A 19,958-nucleotide genomic window follows, 5' to 3' on the forward strand; every position below is an offset into this window, starting at 1 on the left:
TGGCTATTTACGACAAGGCGTGGAGACATATCAGTTTGGTTGTCAACCTGCAGTATCTGCATGTAAATCCACCCCTCCAAACAATGGGCAACGCTGCACCTCACGCTCTCGCATTGCCCTTGTATGAATGGGAACCAGCAATTCATTGCCGGTGGCTGGAACCTTAGGATGGAACATTGGTCCTGCTGGGATGCTTACTATTTGTTGGAAAATTCCGGTTGGGGTGATCGTTGTAAAATGGTAAGCGATTTTCCAAGTATACCCACCAACCGGACAAAAAAATAGGCTTACCTTCGCTTACCACTCGATTTCGCATGCACGAAATAGAGCCTGGTAAAATGGTACAGGAATTTCCGAAATTCCTTTCCGATCGGAAAATCAGGAGTACCTCTGAAGGTACTCTACATTTTCCAAATGGACTTTTCCAGAAAATAACTGTTTCATTCGGCATTTTAACCGAAATTTGCGTGATTTTTAGCTGAATGGTAAGCATGCACTCCAGGTAAGAAATCACGAATATTTTCGAGACATAAGGCGAGTGCAAATCAAGTTTTATTCCAAAATACCTCTGTAACGTCAACATTCATCCCCCTTTCCGTTAAACACTGAAAGTCAGACTGGTACTGCAACTGCAGTCACCCACCCACCGTCAGTTGAGCAAATGTATCCTTACGTAAAACACTAAGAGCTTGTATCTTTGAGCTGCTTTGAGTACGATTAATTTGACTGCTAATAAAAAATATAACTGGGACGAAATAATGTCAGTGGAAGCTACAATTTCTAGTTAACTATCGAGTTTTAGCACATTTCTCCACCTTTTTCTAATTCGTCTTTTAAAGGGTCCTGCAGTATGAAGTCAGCCTGCCCTTTATTAAAACCCTTCGTTGTGTCTATGAAGTTCTGAAAGGCCGTTAATGTGTTTTTTAACTTTTCCTCAACTTTTCTTTTCAATCCTAGAGTTCTCTCAGTTTCCTCATTAGCAGCTTCCGTCAATTTGATCTGGTGATCAATGCGCTTTTCCAGTTCTTTGACTTCGTTCTCATGCGCTTCCTTTAACTGCTTTACTTTCATCTCTTCTTCTTTTTTGCAATTTTTTTCCGTTTCTGACACGACTTGTTTTTGTTCTTGTTTTAATATTTCCTTGAGGTTATTCAAAGCTTGCTGAAAGAAAAGACATTTTATCAGACGATGAATGAAATAATGTATACATTTGAAGTGCTTGTTGAAGAAGAAAGGGAGAGGCGATCCTTGCACCTATCAATAGAATTTAAGCAATGTCATCACATGGCCCGTACGGCCCCGAGCGCACTTTCATTGTAAAACTATTGGGATAATCCCTGTATGAGGGCCGTACGCATTAGCGCGAGTAGGGGCGGAAAAAGCCGTACGGCCCTAATAGGAACATGTACTGCTCCGTGGGATGCGATTTTAGAGGACTTCGTCGCTTTTACACATCCAAGTTATTTACAGTCAGAAAAGCAATGCAAGCAACATATTACATAAATTTCCTGTGCAACTTTTTGTCACTTATTTTGTCCAAACTGTATATTCTGAGTGCTCATGAATAGTGTAAAGAGCCCATACGATAGATTTCTTATTGACTGAGTTTAGGTCGGGCCGGACAGGAAAATATTTGGCCCTCGGTCTTGGGGCACGGACTTCGCTGCGCTCGGTCCGTACGCCATGACCTCGGGCCAAATATTTTCCCGTGAGGCCCTCCCACTCAGTCAATAAGTACCGTAGCCTCTAAAAGACACCAGCACTGCAGAGGTCATCTGTTCGAATCCCGTTGAAGCCGCCTGGATTTTTCAGGTGTCTATAAGTGCGAAGATCGCTTCTGCCTTTCATTTTATCCGCTGAAATTACCAGACGGGACCTTTTAGAGAGGGTTGGGGTTAACCCAACTGAATTTCGAAAGCAGCTTTGCTATTGCGGGTTTATTTACGCATTACTATGCTCGGGGGTTGATTAAGAATTTTCATCTGAGAGGCGTCTGAGATACAAAGGCGTCATGATTTTCTTTTCATTTGAAGAAGTAATATGTCAAAAACTCGTGCTTCGTGTTTCATCAGGGGTTCCAAACACCGAGAAACAGATGAAAGCACGACGCCGTGGCGGAGTGTTTTTATTGTTTCGAGGTGTTTGGAACCCCTGATGAAACACGAAGCACGAGTTTTTGACATGACTTCTCAACCTTATTTAACTAAGGTAAGCGCTTTCCGAGCCAAGTGGCCCAACACGCCGGACCTTATCCCCGGTTCCTTTGCATGAAGCGACAAGGAGTATTTTTACTCCCCCCTGGATGGGATACTAGTCCATCACAGGGTTACCCTCAGCCTTGAATTCGCCGGTACCCATTTATACACCTGGGTGGAGTGGAAAGAGGCACCGTGGGAGTAAAGAACACAACACAATGTCCCCAGCCAGGACCCGAACCCCGGCCACTCGATCCGGAGTTGAGCGCACTAACCATGAGGCCCGTTTTAAACGTCGCATTTTACATGTGCCGAATCCAATGCAAATGAGAAAAATCTATTGTTACTGCTTTTATCATGTAAATTGTGTTGTTGTAATTCTAATTAGTCTGCATTAAAATTAGAAATGTATCAAACAGGGTCACAGGCAGCCTCGCTTCCATTCTTAGGCCAGGTAACTTAGCTACAACTGTAAAATGGTCTAAGGATCGTTTCCAATTATTAGTTTCCTTTACTAAAAAGCAAATATTGATTCCCAAATTGAAGCCCGGACCACATCTCCACCAACCTCGTTCCCAGGGTCTCTCGAGCGAAGAGAGACCCTTGGAGGGTCTGGTCACGTGCTTCCGTGACAAGTGAAAACACTAGGGAGGGGTCCTCTCTAAACAAGGAATTTGTCGCGTTGAGCTTTGTCGAATTCAAAGCGAGTCTCGGTATAGACAAAATTCTTACTAAGCCGACCCTCCCTTCATTGGATAAATTGTCATCTCCCAGATTCTAGGAGACACGTGACCAGACCCTACCAGGGTCTCTTCGCTCGCCCCAGGCGTTAAGATGAGAGACCCTGGGAACGAGGTTGCATCTCCACATGGTGTCTCCTTTAAAAATCTCTGTAATAAAGTTCGACAAATAACTCAGAAACGAGATATCGCACAGACCTGAAAATTGAAGAGGTGGTCAAAAGATTAGTTTCCTACTAGTAATGGTTCACACTACAGCTTCCCCCGCTGTTAAGTATAGTTGTACGCAGAATTCAATGTGTCCAGGGCCCAGGTAGAGGAGTGGCTGTTTACAAACGGAGCAGTTGATGTTGAGGCGGTGAGAGAACAAATCAGTACCGAATATGAAAAGGGCGTTGTCAGTAGACGATTTGATCTTGGCGGACACCGATGGTGTACGCAAGGTCAATTTTTACCGCAAGGTGGCCACCGTTTTTAAGAATATAACATGCTGCAATGTGACGATTGTCTTTTAAATGTAATATGCTGCAAGGGATGAAGTTTTTTAGTCTTGAGTAACGTGAATAACCACTAATGTTGCACGGTTTTATGTCAATGCCTTATTTAGATGTTCTTCATTTGTAAAATTGCCGTTATAGGATTACTTAGTGACCAAATGAATAGTAAGAAACAGGAAGTGTTAAAATCTGAGCGGATGAAGGAACTGAAATGGTGTCACGGTATTATTAATGATAAGTACACCGAGTGAAAAATTTGTGTAGAAAACTCGAATTCGGAAATGTCGAGAGTATTGTACGGGTCCGCAAATGATCCCAGAACCCCAAATGATACCAGGACCGCAAATGATCCCGGGAAAAAAGTAAGGAATGGAATGGAGGATGGAATATTAACGTCAAGAGCGCTTATTTTTATTAAAATCACTTTAAATCATGGCTCACAACAGGTTTCTGCCTCATTATAGTTTTTCAGAAAGACTGAATTTTGTTTCTTATCACGCTGTTATAAATTTGCCACATTTAATTAGCGGCAGTACAACAATGATCAAAAAGTAACTTGGACGCAATTGTAAACTGATTGTGACCAGGGGCCCGTTTCTCGAACAACTCTGGCAACACACGCAGGGTTCGAGAAACGGGCCCCTGGTCACAATCAGTTTACAATTGCGTCCCAGTTACTTTTTGATCATTGTATCCCATAATTAAAGGAGGCAAATTTGATTTATAGCAGCGTTTCGGGATCATTTCCGGTCCAAAATTGGGGATCGTTTGCGGTTCTGGGATAAATTGCGGACCCGTACAGTAATTCCCCAACAATGCAGCTACCCATGACATGTTGCGATAATTTATTCGAAAGTTATGTGTGGCTGCGCAATGTTCGTCAATTTACCCAAATGAAAGCGTCCGTTCGCGACTCTTTTAATAATACATGCCATTAGGGACAGCGCGTCACCCACGACTTGTTTCGTCAAAATTTCATGAAAATTACATGAGGGGTGGCTTACATCACACTTAAGAAAAATGAAGAAAAACAAACCTTTTATAACATCTAACCATTTTTGAACAAGTGCTTAAGCTTAAACAGTGTATATCAGTGCTACAAACTCACAAATGGTCAACTTTGCGTGCATTGGAACGTTTTGCTCCGTTGATTTTGGCTTGGGGCTGTCTCTAACAAAATTCTTTAATCAAACCAAATGATTTTCCTTGTTGTGATAAGATAATTTAGTCACTTTCCGGCTCCTTTGTGAGAAAACAGACTTGAGTTAAGAAGATTCTCCAACGCTTGATTGCACGGCATGTGATGTGACGCACCGTGACATATGGCGAGAGTACTACATTTGCTTGCTAGACAAACCGATTATTGTTTAATTACCTCAATTTAGAAAGTAGCTCAAGAATGAACATCTTAAATATCTTTCTCGTTTGCTTGTAACCAGTCAGCACGCAATTACGCAGAACTCAAGAGCAAACTATTGTCTTAAAATTAGGTTAAACTTGAGGAACCTTCTGATACGAATTCAAAACAACTACTGAGTGGATCTACCCAATTACAAAAGCAACAATAACGATTTATGCAGCAGGGTGGGTTATGCATGTAAACAGGCTATTTAATCTCTATCAATAGATTACGAATGCGAGTGGTACATAAAAGGAGATGAAAGAGCAAACAAGAGCCCAAAAACTAGTACCAGTCTTCTAAGATTTATCAATAAGAACAACAAAAATAACGATAATAATAATCTTAAGATTTTTAAGTACATGTACATTGAGAAACCTTTACCATCAAATTAAGCAAAACACTATTCTGTTACCTGTTTCTCCTTCTCTGCAGCAAGAATCAGCTGTTTCCTTTTATCCTTCTCAGCCTCAGAAACTTTTTTGGCCTCATCAGCTGCAATCATACGCTCTTCCTCTCTTGTCTGCTGGACAGCTTCTGCCTTTTCCAGCATAAATTCTTCCCTTGCCTTTACCAGTGCTTCTTCTAGTCTTTTTTTACCTTCATCTTTTTCCTGTTGAACTTGTTGAGCAGCAAGCTTTTTCATCAGCGCCTCCACTCGTTTAGATTCTGCTTTAACTGCCTTCTCCTAAAGAAATCAGGGTATAACACAGCTAATTAGAGAAGGGTGGAACTCATCGGTATCAATTTTGCAAGCAGCCTCTAAAGAACCTACTGAAATGTTTTAATAATCACCAGATGCTGCAGGATTTATCTCCTAAATTTATGTCTTGTAAGTATGATGGGGCACAAATAATGGAATGAATATAAAGACTGACAAAATTTAAGAAAAAAATCCAGCCTGTCAGTGGAAAGATCATCTGAACATAATCAACTACTGGTACATTGATAGCCTACACTCAATATACCTCAAATCCATATTACTGCACCCTTCATAAATTATGCTGGCTCTGAAGTTCAAATTCCAATTAAAAGTTTCATTTTACATGCTGTCAATCACTGTCAATCAAATAAATTAAAATCCTTTAGATTCCTTTTCAATGATAAAATGTCCAGCCATGATGAATTATTACATAAAGCAAACCTGTTATCTTTATACAATGGAAGAATTCATAAAATGATTATGGTAATTTACAACAGCTTATTTAAATCGACTTATCCACAATACATTCTGTCTTTGCCTATACTACGGACAACAAATTTGAGTATTAAATAAAGTGTATGTATGTATGTATGTATGTACAGGTATGTACTGCAGTCAAACAAGACTCATTCAGCATTGTGATGGGCTGATTTGAATCCACATTGTCAGTTTCTGTCTGAAACAGTCCTCTAAATGCCACATGACTGACGGTGGTGAAAAGCAGAACGGCTAATCAGAATACGATTTTGAACTTCAAAGTCTACAAGTTAACCCATAGACACTTAAATGCCGTAGGATACCCCCAGTTGACGAGTAAGATCGTCTTCCGTTAGACAGAGTAAAATCTGATAAGTCTCACTCCCAGGGGTCAATGGGTTCATAAAAGGAGAAGTTGCTTCTCTAAAATGATGATGATGATGAACTCTATTTAAGCATGAAGTCTTCTAGCGCAGTAGCACTAATATTGGGAACATTGTACATAGAAATCAAATTAAATGAAACATTCAGTTGGTTTTTGAGGAGATGGAATGACCAGAGCACCAAGAAAAAAAATTCAGAGAGGAGAAGAGAATCAACAAACCAACAGTCTGGGAATCAAACCAGGGTCACATCGGTGGGAGACGAGTGCTCTCACCACTGCACCAACCCTACTCTCCCATCATCATTACAAGATTAAGTTTTTTTACATTTTTGTAATGTGTCAGTCAGAAGGAACCTTTATTTGGTCAACAAATAAGCCAGGACACAAAACATTTCATAATATAATCACCTGAGCTTTTTTAGCAGCTACCATTGCTTTCTCCAGTTCAACTTCTCCAGCATCTTTTGCTTCCTTCAAAGCTTGTGCCTTATCCTCACTTGCTAAGCACCATATTCTTTTTTCAACTTCTGTCAAGTTTTCCCGCTGTTCTTTATCATTGTCATCAATCAGCTTCTGGTAAAGTTTGTTTCCAATGGCTGAAATTAAAACAAATTATTATTATTATTTTATCATTGCCTCAAAAGCCTGAGATAGATACATTAAGAAACTGTTCATGCCTAAATTGCCATGCCTGTTAAGTTTCCCAGGTTTCTTTCAAAATCATATTAAAGAAGTACTTTTTAAATTCAATATTGCAAAAATGTGACCTATCAGTAACAGTATTATTTTATTATTTCTCGTTCTCTTTGGAAATGAACAAATAAAACAATAATAATTATTGACAACCAACCTTAAGTATTACAGTTTACTATAGTTTAATGGCCTAATGGCCCACTTGTTCAAACAATGGATAGCACTATCCGCCGGATGAATCACTATCCATTAGATAAGTCACTGTGAAACCAACAATTATTGAACTATCCAATGGATAGTGAATTATCCAGTGGATAGCGTTATCCACCTTTTGAACAACTGGGGACAGGGGCACATTCAAAACTCTCAAAAATTCTTCTTATCTAAAATTAGCTTGGTTTATGAAACTACAATCAACTTCTTCTGAAAAGCTGGCCATTTAAGTGCCCCTGTGACCAAAAAATCAATTTTAACTGTAATTTTCCTATTTAATGGTCTGCCATTACTAACTTTAAGTTCTTGAGAGAACTGGATCGAGGAGAAAATGATGTCATTTACAATGCATGTGTATGCCGCAGAGTTAATATGCAACACGGGAGTTTTGGGCTTTCAGTCTCGTAAACTTGCATTTTGCATTTATAATTAGCTGCATTCATGCGCTGAAATTTTAAGCTAGTGAGCCTTCCACATCACTTTTCCCTGGATCCAGCCTCTGAGGGCCGATTGGTCAGTTTTGAATCTGAATAATGGTGGACCATTAAATCCAAAACACTCAAAGTAAACAGCCTTTGGATAAAAATCAAGGCTCAAAATTTTGCCAGTCAGTTATTAAGCAAACACACTTTCAAAATCTGAAGAAGGAAGTGATTTCTTTTTATCACAGGGGCACTTTAAGATGTTTTCAAGACAAAAAAAGAAAGATACACTAATTGAAAAATGATTAGAGGGCAGTAGTTTCTAAAACAAGCAACTAATTACAACTAATGAACAGCAAAAAGCTGATATGCCCAACCTCTGTAATCTAAATTTTGAAGATTCAAGTAAGGTTTTCCTCGATTATCACATCCTCCTCTCCATCCCGATCTTTAAAACCACCCCCTCTTCCCATGAAACAGCAGGAAACTGTCTACACTAGGTCACTATGTTTATGTTGTGGTTCAAAATTTTTTAAACCTGAGTTAAATTTTTATTTTCCTTTGTTTCACATTATGATAAGCATTACCAGAAACCCATAAGGGTTGAAACGTGTAACCGCCCCTTGTGTGCTGGGAAACAAGCTTCTGAATATTCAATTTGCTAAGTACCATATTTGGAACAACAAGAGAGAAACATTCAACCAATCAGTTCACAAGAACACCGTGATGCAATACCACCAATGTTCTTGCGCGAAGTTAACTGGAGCGAGGGGTTTCCAAATATGGTACTTAGCACTGAATATTCGGAAGCTGTGAATGCGCGTTACACGTTTCAACCCTTATGGGTTTCTGGTATTACTAAGACAAAAAAATAAAACTGAAAAATGAACTGGTTTGAGAAATTTTAAACCAAGAAAATAATTTGAACCACAACACTTACACATAGATGTGTTATGTTCTTAGTAAACTCTGTTTAGATTTATAATTATTGTTGGTCAGTGTAGGGTATAATTTTTTAACAAGTTTAGGTCATTGGGTCTCAAATCTAGGCTCATTTAATGCACTGCACACATATTGTAGCTCACGATGGTATTCAGTTATCTCGCCACCAGGAAGACTCACCAACAGCGAACCCGCCACCCAGACGAGTTATCTTGCCACCATGCAGTTGCTAAATTTCTTAAGTTATACTTTACCAAGTTTGTCTTCTTCACATACCCCATGTATCTATAATTAAAGTTAAAGTACCAGTAAGTAGCCAAACGGCCAGTCATTGACCAGAAATGAAATTTTAAATAAATAAGAAATAGGAAAATGTGTGCAATCTTTCCTGTTTGTGAAATTAACTTGATTCGAAAATGACAGAAGAATCAAAGTCTATAAAACCATTATGGAAGTCGTCGATGATCAGTAAATTTCAATCCTTGTTGAGTTGCTTGAGCTGCTTAATAGTAGCTACATGTATAAATTGTTCCCTCTGCCATATGACTATGCAAAAGCAAACTGTGACATGCACTTACTGTTAACACTAGTCCCAAGTTTTGAAACCAGGGGCTTCACTGATATTTATAATAGGCCATCCTTTCATCAGGAGTTCATACACCTGAGAGTAATTTAGTAAAAACTTATAATGGTGCACTTTGCTTTTTATTTTTTCCATAATCTTATTAGCTAATTTTTTTCCCACATTTAAGAAAAACTGCCATTTAGTAACTATTTTACCTCCAACCTCCCCTTCAGAAAAAAATTCCGCAATCAAAGCCTCATAACGGCTCCTCAAGGACGTTTTGCGCCCCATAATGCATTGAATAAAAGAGGTTAAACCTTTCCAACCCCCTGCGTGGTTTTTCTGGCTCTCATAGGCCGTGCTGGCCATTAATTACTCCCATGGAAGAAGAGGGCTCAAAAGCCTGAACTTTGTTTCCATATCAATAGGTTCATTCAAAATATTTGGACAATGGTTTGAAACAGCGGCTCTGCACCTCTTTCCAAATCTTCCTGGAGCATTTGCACCAAAAACTTCAAAAGCTCATTGACTTTTTGTTGAACTGCCATTATATATAATAATACAAAAAATCACCAATCTTTAATTTGAAATTCACACGGTCAGTCCACAGTCCATACAAAAACAACCACCAATCTCTAATTGAAAATTTAAACTGCCCCACAGACCAACCTCATTCCCGGGGCTTTTCACTGCCGAGAGTAGCACAGGCATCCTACTTTTGGTGGTGAAAAGCCCTTGGAAGGAGGTTCCCCCAAGGCTCAGGTCCCTCAGGAAGCTGTACTGTTTCTAAGTAGTATAGTCAGGATTAAAAATGCGACCACTTTTTGAGACTGAGCTGAGTGAATCTTTTTATTTTCAATTATGGTTCAATCAGATTTAGTGGCAGCGAGTTTACTGGTGGCGAGTCTTCCTGGTGGCAAGGTGATGGTAAATCCTCACAATAGGCTGCTTTATATCAATGCAGGTTATTCCTCCTTGGTCATTCCGTTTTAGTATCTATGATTAGAACAACCTCATTCCCAGGGTCTCTCCTATCTGCCTCCTGCTGAAGCTTAAAGCTCTACACGGCTACTTTGTTAGCGCAAAGTCTAATAAATCTAGCCCAAGGGAATTCTGGAGAAAACTGAAGCCTCTCTTACCAAACACGCGTGGGTTGTACTTGGGCAAAATAACTCTCATTGAAAATGGTCAAGTTTATAATAAACCCCAAGAAGTGGCTGAGATATTTAACAACTATTTCGCCGAGTCAGGACTAAGCCATTCTTTGGCTCTCACTGAATCTGAGTTCAACAAACATTCCAGTGTAGTCTAATCAATGAAATGGCTGATGATCAAGATCAAGAGTTCTCCTTTAATTTCCAGCCTGTCACTGCTAAATATGTGTTGGACCTGCTATTAGATCTAAATGGATCCAAGGCAACTGGCGTGGATGGTATTCCTCTGAGGCTCCTGAAAGCGTCTGCTTCTGCTTTGGCGACCCTCTTGACTCGCTAGTTAAATTATTGTCTCGAACAATCTTGTTGGGTTAGTGAGTGGAAATCTAGCAACAACATCAGTCCAGTTTTTAAAAAGGGATGTGAATCTACTAAAGTTAATTATCGCTTCTACCCTGTGTATCTAAGATTTTGTTTCACGCCGTCTACTCTCCGACAGTCTGTCTGGCTTCTTAATGGGGCATTCTTGTTGCACGGCACTACTGAAGATCACAGAGGACTGGAGAGAAGCATTAGATGAGAGACAAACAGTCTCAGCGGTGTCTATAGATCTGAGTAAGGCGTTTGACACTATATGCCACTGCCTACTGATAAGAAAGTTAGTGGCATCTGGACCACTCCATTCAATTGATCCGCGCGGTCTTACCTTATCAATCGTAAGCAACGAGTCAAAATAGAGAATGCTTATTCCAACTGGTGTGTAGTCCAATGTGGTGTCCCGCAAGGATCTCTTCTGGGACCCCTTTTGTTTAATATATATATTAACGCAGATGACACAACCGTTATGCTGCTAGTAACTCACCTGCGACCTTGGAATTCTACATCATTTGTGACCTGGCAAGATTATCACATTGGCTTGAAGATAACTACCTCACCATCAATGCCACTAAGACGCAGGTTATGATTGTTGGCAAATCCAACTATAATTATGAGCTCACCTTAAAGTCAAATAATATTCTGACTATCGATGAACTTAAGTTGCTGGGAGTGACGATTGACAATAAGCTCACTTTTTCTTCACATATTAAATTGGTTCTTAGTAAAATTCATGCAAAGATAGCCACCTTGCACAGAATCAGGAATTTTATTGATAGTGACACTGCGGTTACACTATATAAGTCGTACATTCTACCTCATTTTGACTATTATAGTCCTCTTCTAATAGGAATTAATCAAACTTTATCTGATAAGTTAGAAAATGCCAATTATTACCTACTTAGAACTCTCTTCAATCTACCTAAGTCTATTAGTTACCAGCAGATCTTGTTGCAGTATAATTTAGATTCCATTAAGCATAGGCGCCTGGTCCAAGCTCTGACATTTGTGTACAAAGGCTATCCCAATTATATAAGTAATATGTTTAGAATCAAAAACTGTGCTTACAATCTTCGCGGCAATGGTAGCAGAATCGATCAGCCGACCCCAATACTAGTTTTAAACACAGATCTTTTTCGTACATTGCGTGCCGCCTCTGAAACAGTATACCTTTGCAAGTTATGGAGGCCCCAAACCTTAAGAATTTTGTGGCCAAACTAAAGAAACTTAAGTTGAGCCAGGACGAGTGTCGTTGTAATTCCTGCTCTAATTAGATGCTATTTTAAATTTATAGTATGGATAGGTAATTTTATTATAGATTCTTAGTTTAGTATTTTCTTAATTTAGATACTATTGTAGATACACGTACATTTTTGTAACGAGTCCCTTTTTAGGCTCATCAATGTCACATGTTTAAATAAAGTTTTTCAGTTTTTCAGTTTCAGTTCGACAATGGAGGCAGAGAAGACAGACCCTGGGAACGAGGTAGTGATTAGAAAGCTTGTCTTCTATGAAAAAAAGGTCTTTCTGCAGGTAGCGAAAAGCATTGTGTTTTTGGTCACTTGGGATTAGTCATTATTTGGAGTTGTTTTGTTTTCTGTCTTTTGTTTTGGACGTAATTTCTTCTCTGGTACTCGCAGAAGCTGCCAAAAAGACACTTGAAGGCAAGCATTGTAATCAAACTGCCATGCAAATTTTGTGTGTTTTTAAAAGACTCGTCAAATAGACCTTTTCACTGTTTCTGACGCCATATTATTTGGGGGAGCAAACACGGCTTAAATTACAGTGAATGTATGGGAATTTTGCCAACTTTGAACCATTACTGAGTAATAATAGTGGATAGCGAGAATACCTCTCAAAAAGCAATTCTATTGAGATTATTTTCGTGAAGTATGACAATCAGAATCAAGATATAACAACCATAAACGAAATTTGTGAATTTCATATAAACCCTTGAAAACAAAATTATGCAAATTTCATTAATATCCAATTTTCAGACTTTGTGCCTTGTGCAATGATCTAAATTTCCGTTGAGTGAATGATTTAAATAAAAATGACTAAAATATTTTAAAATTTCTGAAATCTGCCTTTCTGCAGCGGAGTTATAGAGGTTTGAATTCAGCCAAAATCCCATACATTCATAGTAATTTAAACCGCGTTTGCCCCCCAGATGGCGTCAGAAACCGTGCAAAGGTCTCTTTGAGATATTTGAAAATACTACTTACTTAGAATGTCTTTATGAGTTGAATTTTGTATAGCAGATGCTTTGGTGTCTCCATGTGGTTTTGCCAAAGCAGAACGATCATGAGTTGCAATGTACGCTGCCATCTTGAAATATTAGTTGTCGTGGTAACGTTGTTGACTGGAAGAGAAGGGCCTGGAAAAAACAAGACCGCATTTAACACGAGCAGCGGACACTTCTTACTTCATGCCGAGCTTCACATTTTAACAAGCAGAAATATTGCTGGAATTTGCCGTCCCTTACGTAAGGTCTGAGTGGATTCATATGGTTTCCATAGACGAAAACCCCGTTGCCATCCCGGGAGAAAGATTAGGGAGTTTAGAGCAATTTACCCCAGGTAATGGAACTTATATTCGCCATGGGTATGTGTTTGCAAGTCTCGCCGGCTACAAGCAGTTACAAGAACAGCAAAATGGAGAGGTGAGAAATCGTTACACCATTCACAGAAATTTCATGATTGATAAGAATTCTTTGTGTGCTTTCATCGCCGTCATGGTGTCCTAGCGGTGTGAGGATCTGAAGCCTGGAAATTAATGCACCTATCAATGTTAAGCCCCTGGTGGGGACAAATGTTCAATGTTACGCCAGAGGTGGGGATTTTGACATGTTCTGAGTCCTGTTATGTTTTTTGGTCATTCTTAGCTGTTTTAGGCATAATTTTGCGAGATCTTTTCTCGACCGCCAATTAGAGAGGCAAGAAAATTGACAAGGTAGGCAACACCAAGCCGCCGGCTGATGACCTTGTCTTGTTCAAGCTGGTACTGATGCCAAACCAGTGAAGTTCTCACCTTAATTAAAAACACCAGCATCTGATCGATCACGGATGTACCCATACTTTCGCCAAATTTGAACCATAATAAAGCTTTCTCAACGTGATTGGTGCAAGAAACCAGAACAAAGGAATTCAGTCTATTCGAATTTACCAATCAATGCAACGCGAATGTTGGCAGTTCAAATGGTCGCATTTTTATGGACTAGTAACATTATCCTCCCTTTTCCAGTTGAGGGAGGGAATTGTAATTAGCTAAAACCCTTTGATTGTTAATTATTTTGTAGTTATCCAGTGCAGTATGGCCAATGTACCCTTTAAAGTGCCACTATGATCAAATTTTTACCTGTTGATATTTTAGGCGTATCACAAAGAATTCTATGAAAGAATGAAAATGCTGTTTACCGTTTGCAAATACCTGCATTAGTTCCGGAGATATGTAAGTTTGAAAACTGTGCAAAATATGCAAATGAGATGACTGATGATGTCATGCATTCAACCCCATATTACATCAAGTATATAAATGGAGCTATCTTCGCCAATTTGCAGTGCAGACCATTGAAACTTGGTAAGCTAATAGTTCTACAGAAAACACACCTACGACTATAAAACAATGTGTTCCCATGGCAACTCACTCTTTTCCAGTTCCCACCCACTTTATTTTAATATGTAAGTGATTTTCAGCTTGAAAAATGTTAAACAAGGCCACAAACTCAAGCCAACATATTTATATGCATGTTGGATCATGTATATGAGGCACCATTTGCAAATATGAAAATAGAATGCCAAAGGTGGCCACAAATGCCTTTAATATTGGAAAGGTCTGGAACCCAGTATGTTGCCATGGTAACGAAACTGTTAAGCTCAGATTGTGGAGCACATTTAATAGAACCTTACTGCAAAGAATCAAACATTTCTGATGCAAATTGGCTGAGATATCCTTTTTCATCATATTTGATCAAAATTTGGTTGAGTGTATGACGTCATCACTTGGCTAATTTGCATATTTAAAAGACTTGAATATCTCTGGAACAAAAACGTAAAATTGCCCTTTGCATACCCCTTTATGAGCCCCTTGCTAAGCTGTTTCTTTAACTCTTTCTGCAACACAGAAACCTGTTATTTCTGTCACAAGAGAAGAAGAAAAGCATGTGGTACCTGAAGTTGGGTCAGTTGTCACTTGCAAGGTTTGTGAAAAATATTGCCAGCTGCTGTTTGGTGATTACAATTAACTTTGAAAATACCTGGTTGCACAATTCCCTGCCTAGTAGAACAATTAAGGTGAAAAAACAAATGATAAGAAGATTCTTCTTTGCAATAAAATGTCAAACCACGCCTTGATGCCGGTCAGCTCATGCAGGGTGATGATGAGAAAGATGGATAATTTAGTTCAATTTCAAGGCATGGCTACTGATCTTATCACCATTTCAGGAGTTTTATTAGAAGGCAGGACCCAGGTACTACGCTGAGTACAGTACCTGCTCAAAGGAGGTCTCAAGATCAAAAACCAAACTATATATAGGGGTCCAAGGAAGGGTTACGTTTTTACAAACGTTGGCTGTGTAGCTTTTAACAGACTCAACTATTAGAGGGTAATGCGAAGTGCTAGTTTTCTACCCATATGAACCATGTGAGTGTTAGCCCTACTAATGGAAATGGGCCCACACAAGGACAGAGAAAAACTCTGATTAGGGTGGGAATTGAACCCACAACCTTTTGGTTAGATCACAGCTGCTCTACCGACTGAGCTACAAGGTCAGATGGGAGCAGGTTGTGGGAATTTAAGATATCAATGTCATGGCAATGAATATGTACAAGTATAAGGAAGGATTACGTTTTTGCAAACCTTGGCCGTGTAGCACTTATATTCAACAGACTTTACTATTAGAGGGTATATATAGGGGTGCCCGCTTCCTTTATCACAAGGTCCCCTCTACTTCGAAACTTAATGAAACCCCTGCGGCATTTTAAACAACAGGAATTTTTGTAAATTCTTTATGAACCAATTGAACATCTGGTTTCCAGGTAATAAGCACAAATCCCAGATTCTGTAAAGTGGCAATTCTTGGAGTGGAGTCGACATCTCTGAAAGAATCATTCAAAGGAACAATAAGGAAGGAAGATGTCAGAGCTACAGAAAAGGACAAAGTTGAGATGTACAAGTCATTTCGCCCTGGTGATATTGTTTTAGCTCGTGTCTTAACTCTTCATACACAGACATATCTCCTGTCAACAGCTGAAAATGAATTTGGAGTTGTATTTGCCAAGAGTGAAGCTGGTAAAAGATCTTACGGTTTTTAAACTTTTGAAAGGAATTGTTTAGATCAAATGGTTTATTGGCTTGATTATAGGCTAATAACAAGGTTGCCACGGTCTTGATCCTGGAGAAAATTAATAATTACGTGAAGAAATAACTATATTATTTATATTTTTTGAAAAAAGGAGCAGCAATGGTTCCAGTGAACTGGTGTGAGATGCAGTGCCCCAAAACAAGAGCTAAGGAATACAGAAAGGTTGCTAAGGTCCATGAAGCTTCTTGAAGGGAATTTGCTGTATTTTGGTGGGTGCACCCTTAACTTCATATTAAAACAGTGTTCAGACTTCAGGTCACACAACAAAGTCGTCATTGTAGTAGTCCAAATCATTGCCTTTGGTTTGGACAAAGAAAGGGGCGTCCTTTTCGTCGGATGGGGACTTCCCATCCCTCGGACGCGCGACGCAACACCGTTACTTGGGTACCTGCTCCGAAAGATAAGCCTTTAATGCGCTCGGAAGAATTACCGCTCGGAACTTTATAAGCGTACACTGAACAATAATGAACTACTTTACCCTATTGAAAGGGGACACTATGTTGTTATTTCTGATAGTACCATACATCCTGCAATTTTAAGGATCGTAACAGGAGCTCTATAAAACAAAAACTATAATCGTGTTAGATAAACAATCTTCAACGTGTTAAAACGCAAAAGAAGCTTAAATATGACAATCAGTTTTGGAAAGTAAAGTGGCTAAATTGGTTATTGAAAGTTGGAAATGTTTATCGCGGACCAAGCGAGAAAACTTTCTGGAAAAATTGGCCAAGTAAAAAAAGGGTTGTTAGACAGTAACTGGGAAGTGTTAACGAGGTTTCTAACCATAACTTTAATTAACGTTCGGCTATTCGCTTCTCCTTCCTTGGTCCCGTTATCACTTGTTGAGGTGCTTCAATTTTGTCAGCCATACAATAGACTGTCGTATAATTAGAGTATCCCCAAAGTTTTATCAGATTTTATCGACAGCTTCAAGTCAATTTTAAAGTTTGCTCTAAAATTAGGGTTGCCAAAGAACACAGTGGAGTGTCACAGATCTGGCTCTGTCACTTAGGTCATAACTAGGGCCACCTTTCTTGCTTTTGATCCAGATGTTGGCTAATCAACGCGTAATGTCTTTTTCTGTCTTTGCAGTTTCGTCTTGAAATATACAGTGCCTTTGGGATCCCCGGGCTGCCCATGTGAACTGTATAATGGCATGTCCGTCAAGTTTAGCAAAAGAAAGGCGGTTTGCACAGCTTGGAATCTCTGTCGCCTTCAAAGTTTAGTGTCGTTTAACTTCTTAAATGGTGAAAAGAAAATGAAATTTCTGGTTTGCTGTAACAGTTCTGCTTTCAAACATGGGGGGGGGGGGGGCATGTGACGAGTGAAAAGTTAAAGAGGAAGGCAAGGTGCAATTTTAACGGGATCTCCAAAGGTCTGTGTCAAAAATCCGTTTGCAAGATAGTAAATTCATGCACTTCATGAAGTCGATTTAAATCTATATAATAGACTTTATTCATAAATGGCGGTCAATTTATAATACTTTTGTCGAAGTGCAAATTAGCCTACCAAGCCTCGATACCCTACAGTGAATTGAAAAGAATTCTTGCTCTAAAATGAGGCTTGGTAGGCTAATTTGCACGTGGACAAAAGAATTAAAAATGTGACCGCCATTTATGAATAAGGTCTATAACCACAGCATTCCCAAGTTCTTATGCAGTTGGAAGAAACCTAACTTTCCTCCCACTGTTTATGATTATTTTAGTTATTCATAAGTTCTATGGCCTTGTGAATCAGGTAAGTTGATAGCTGAGAGAGAGGAAATAAACGGCCAAACCGGAGCAAAGTGGATTAATTTAGGTGCCAATTTTCCAGCGCGGATAGCTGATTTTTTCAAATAACTATTGTTCTCATGCATTTGACGGTTGCTAGTGAGAGAATTTTCTCTTCACAAAGCGAAATTTATGGTAGAATATTACATGTACCCAGTCAGTACACCGTCAATTGTAACTGAGCAGCCATTAGGAGTGCACTGAAACACAATTTACTTGGGACGTTATATTGCACTTTTGTGGGTTTCGTGCTTAACAAACTTCTCGATAAACCCGGTCAAAAGTCATGAGGTTTGGACAAAGTGGCTACTCAGCAGTAAGGCTGCATTTTCAAGAGGCGCAAATCTGATAACCCATAATTCCTTGATATTCCAATCGAGGAGCGTGTTTTAAACTTACAAATACTAACCAAAGGACGTTCTTGACTTGTCAAACAAAGGACACTTTAGTTAAGCTCTCTTTCAAAACGGGTAGAGTGCATGGTACACAGCCAAGGTTACGTTTCCGTTCACTGGCTAAAAATAATATTTTTCGATATTTATCTTTGCTCTATATCCTCTGAGATAAGTGGGGTCAGCGAGACAAAGGTACATTGAAATTCCATTCTTCGAAATTATTAAGGTATTGTCAAGGACAACGTTAAAAATCAAACACGGCAAATTTGAGCTCATTGACCTGAAAAGAGACGATATATTTGCACAAAAAAGCCCCGCATACTTCAGGAACAAATGAGGCTAAATTGTTATTTTGGAACCACAATCACTGTTCCAGTTCTTGGAACACCACTTTCTGGGGCGGTTACATTTACTGGTGTAAGTGTCTAACTTATACTAGAGAATGAGGGTCAAGGTTACCTTTACACGATTACCGCAATACTTTAATACACGCAGGAATAGTCAAAAATTGCTTGTAGGTCCCGAAAACCCAGATTACTTGAAACCTAGCGCTACCGTGACATAGCATTTTTTGTGATATCCATTGCCTAATAAACTCCGCTTGACATCGCTGGTGAAACGAGAAGCGGTACTGGTTCCATTAGTTCAAGAGTCTTTGCCACTGCAACGCAATATCCGTTGTGAATATTGGCCACTGATTCCCGCTTGTGCTGGTTGACAAACGCAACATTAAAAGTACGCGTAACATTAATACTGGATGAGGGCTCACAAGGGCGAGTAAGAGCGACTAGTGTGAAGATTCTGAAATGGTGTTTTTTTTCGCAGTTAATTTCAGTATCTTAGCGAGTTAGAGTATGATTCCGTGACTCTTGAATTTTTTTTTGTGTCTATACGAAGTCCTCGATAAGTACACCTTGAGGCGATGCAAACGCAAATACTAAAAATATCTTGGCTCCTAGTACCCCATTGCGTGCCAAATGAGGAAAATCATTTATTGCTGTTAGCGGAGTAACACTGTAAACAAACATCATGAGAAAACTTTAAAGCGTAACAGGAATATACAATTAAAGGTGATTTTAAACAGATGAAAACGGAGTCGATAGTTTGCGTGAGGTTGGGTGTCGATGATGACGCACGCCCTTGAAACTTTCAGTTCTTCCATGCAACGGTGCGTCTTGTGGCCCACAGTGGAAAAATATCAGTCACCCTTCAGGTGAATTTGCGAGCGGGTGCGTCAGGCGTAACTCACGCTACATCATTATGTAGTCATCATACCTTGAAATAGCCACCAAACTACGTCAACCACCCGTATCGCTTTCTCCTTAAAAAAGGCAGTGGTGTTTATATTCACTGTGTTTTTCGCAGCGTTTTTAAGGACCGGATTTTCAAGTTGCTTAACTGAAGTGTGAAAGTTTGATTACAAACGGATGTGCGCTTGAGTGACCGAAAGAGAAATTTGCGCATGCTAATAAGCGAACAGAACGTGGCAGCCTCGGGGCAAGTTTGTCCTCATGTAACTATCAAACTTTAGATTCGCCTCTAAGAGAGAATAAAGTGTTGTATACCTTTCATGCCTTTAACTTCTATATTTCCTTCTTGGATTGTTTTTGAGGTTACTTTATATTAGTTTACAAATGTTCAAGCTAATTACGTCTGAGGTAAGGTTCAA

At 39.3% G+C, this 19,958-nt stretch overlaps 3 protein-coding genes across 4 annotated transcripts in view; 2 read left to right on the forward strand and 1 right to left on the reverse strand.

Moving 5' to 3' along the window:
- LOC138006265 (lysosomal thioesterase PPT2-A-like) overlaps positions 1-15,411 on the forward strand; it is a 35,738-nt gene extending 20,327 nt beyond the window's left edge. For both annotated transcript variants that reach the window (XM_068852492.1, XM_068852493.1), the window contains exon 9: positions 15,307-15,411. The gene's annotated coding sequence lies outside the window, so the exon portion shown is untranslated. The remainder of the gene's footprint in view (positions 1-15,306) is intronic.
- On the reverse strand, positions 535-13,143 carry LOC138006264 (uncharacterized protein C6orf163 homolog). The gene is made up of 4 exons (XM_068852490.1): positions 12,986-13,143; positions 6,805-6,992; positions 5,247-5,519; positions 535-1,161 (listed from the first exon to the last, which is right to left on the reverse strand). The coding sequence occupies exons 1-4, from the start codon at positions 13,086-13,088 to the stop codon at positions 799-801; spliced, it is 927 nt and encodes a 308-aa protein (XP_068708591.1). The 5' UTR covers positions 13,089-13,143; the 3' UTR covers positions 535-798.
- On the forward strand, positions 13,198-17,386 carry LOC138006266 (exosome complex component CSL4-like). Its single transcript, XM_068852494.1, has 5 exons — positions 13,198-13,422; positions 14,884-14,958; positions 15,797-16,049; positions 16,214-16,331; positions 17,215-17,386. The coding sequence occupies exons 1-4, from the start codon at positions 13,267-13,269 to the stop codon at positions 16,309-16,311; spliced, it is 582 nt and encodes a 193-aa protein (XP_068708595.1). The 5' UTR covers positions 13,198-13,266; the 3' UTR covers positions 16,312-16,331; positions 17,215-17,386.
- Positions 17,387-19,958: the final 2,572 nt, after the last annotated feature.

The sequence above is a fragment of the Montipora foliosa genome, chromosome 6, assembly GCF_036669935.1.
Source record: "Montipora foliosa isolate CH-2021 chromosome 6, ASM3666993v2, whole genome shotgun sequence".
Taxonomy (NCBI): Eukaryota; Metazoa; Cnidaria; class Anthozoa; order Scleractinia; family Acroporidae; genus Montipora; species Montipora foliosa.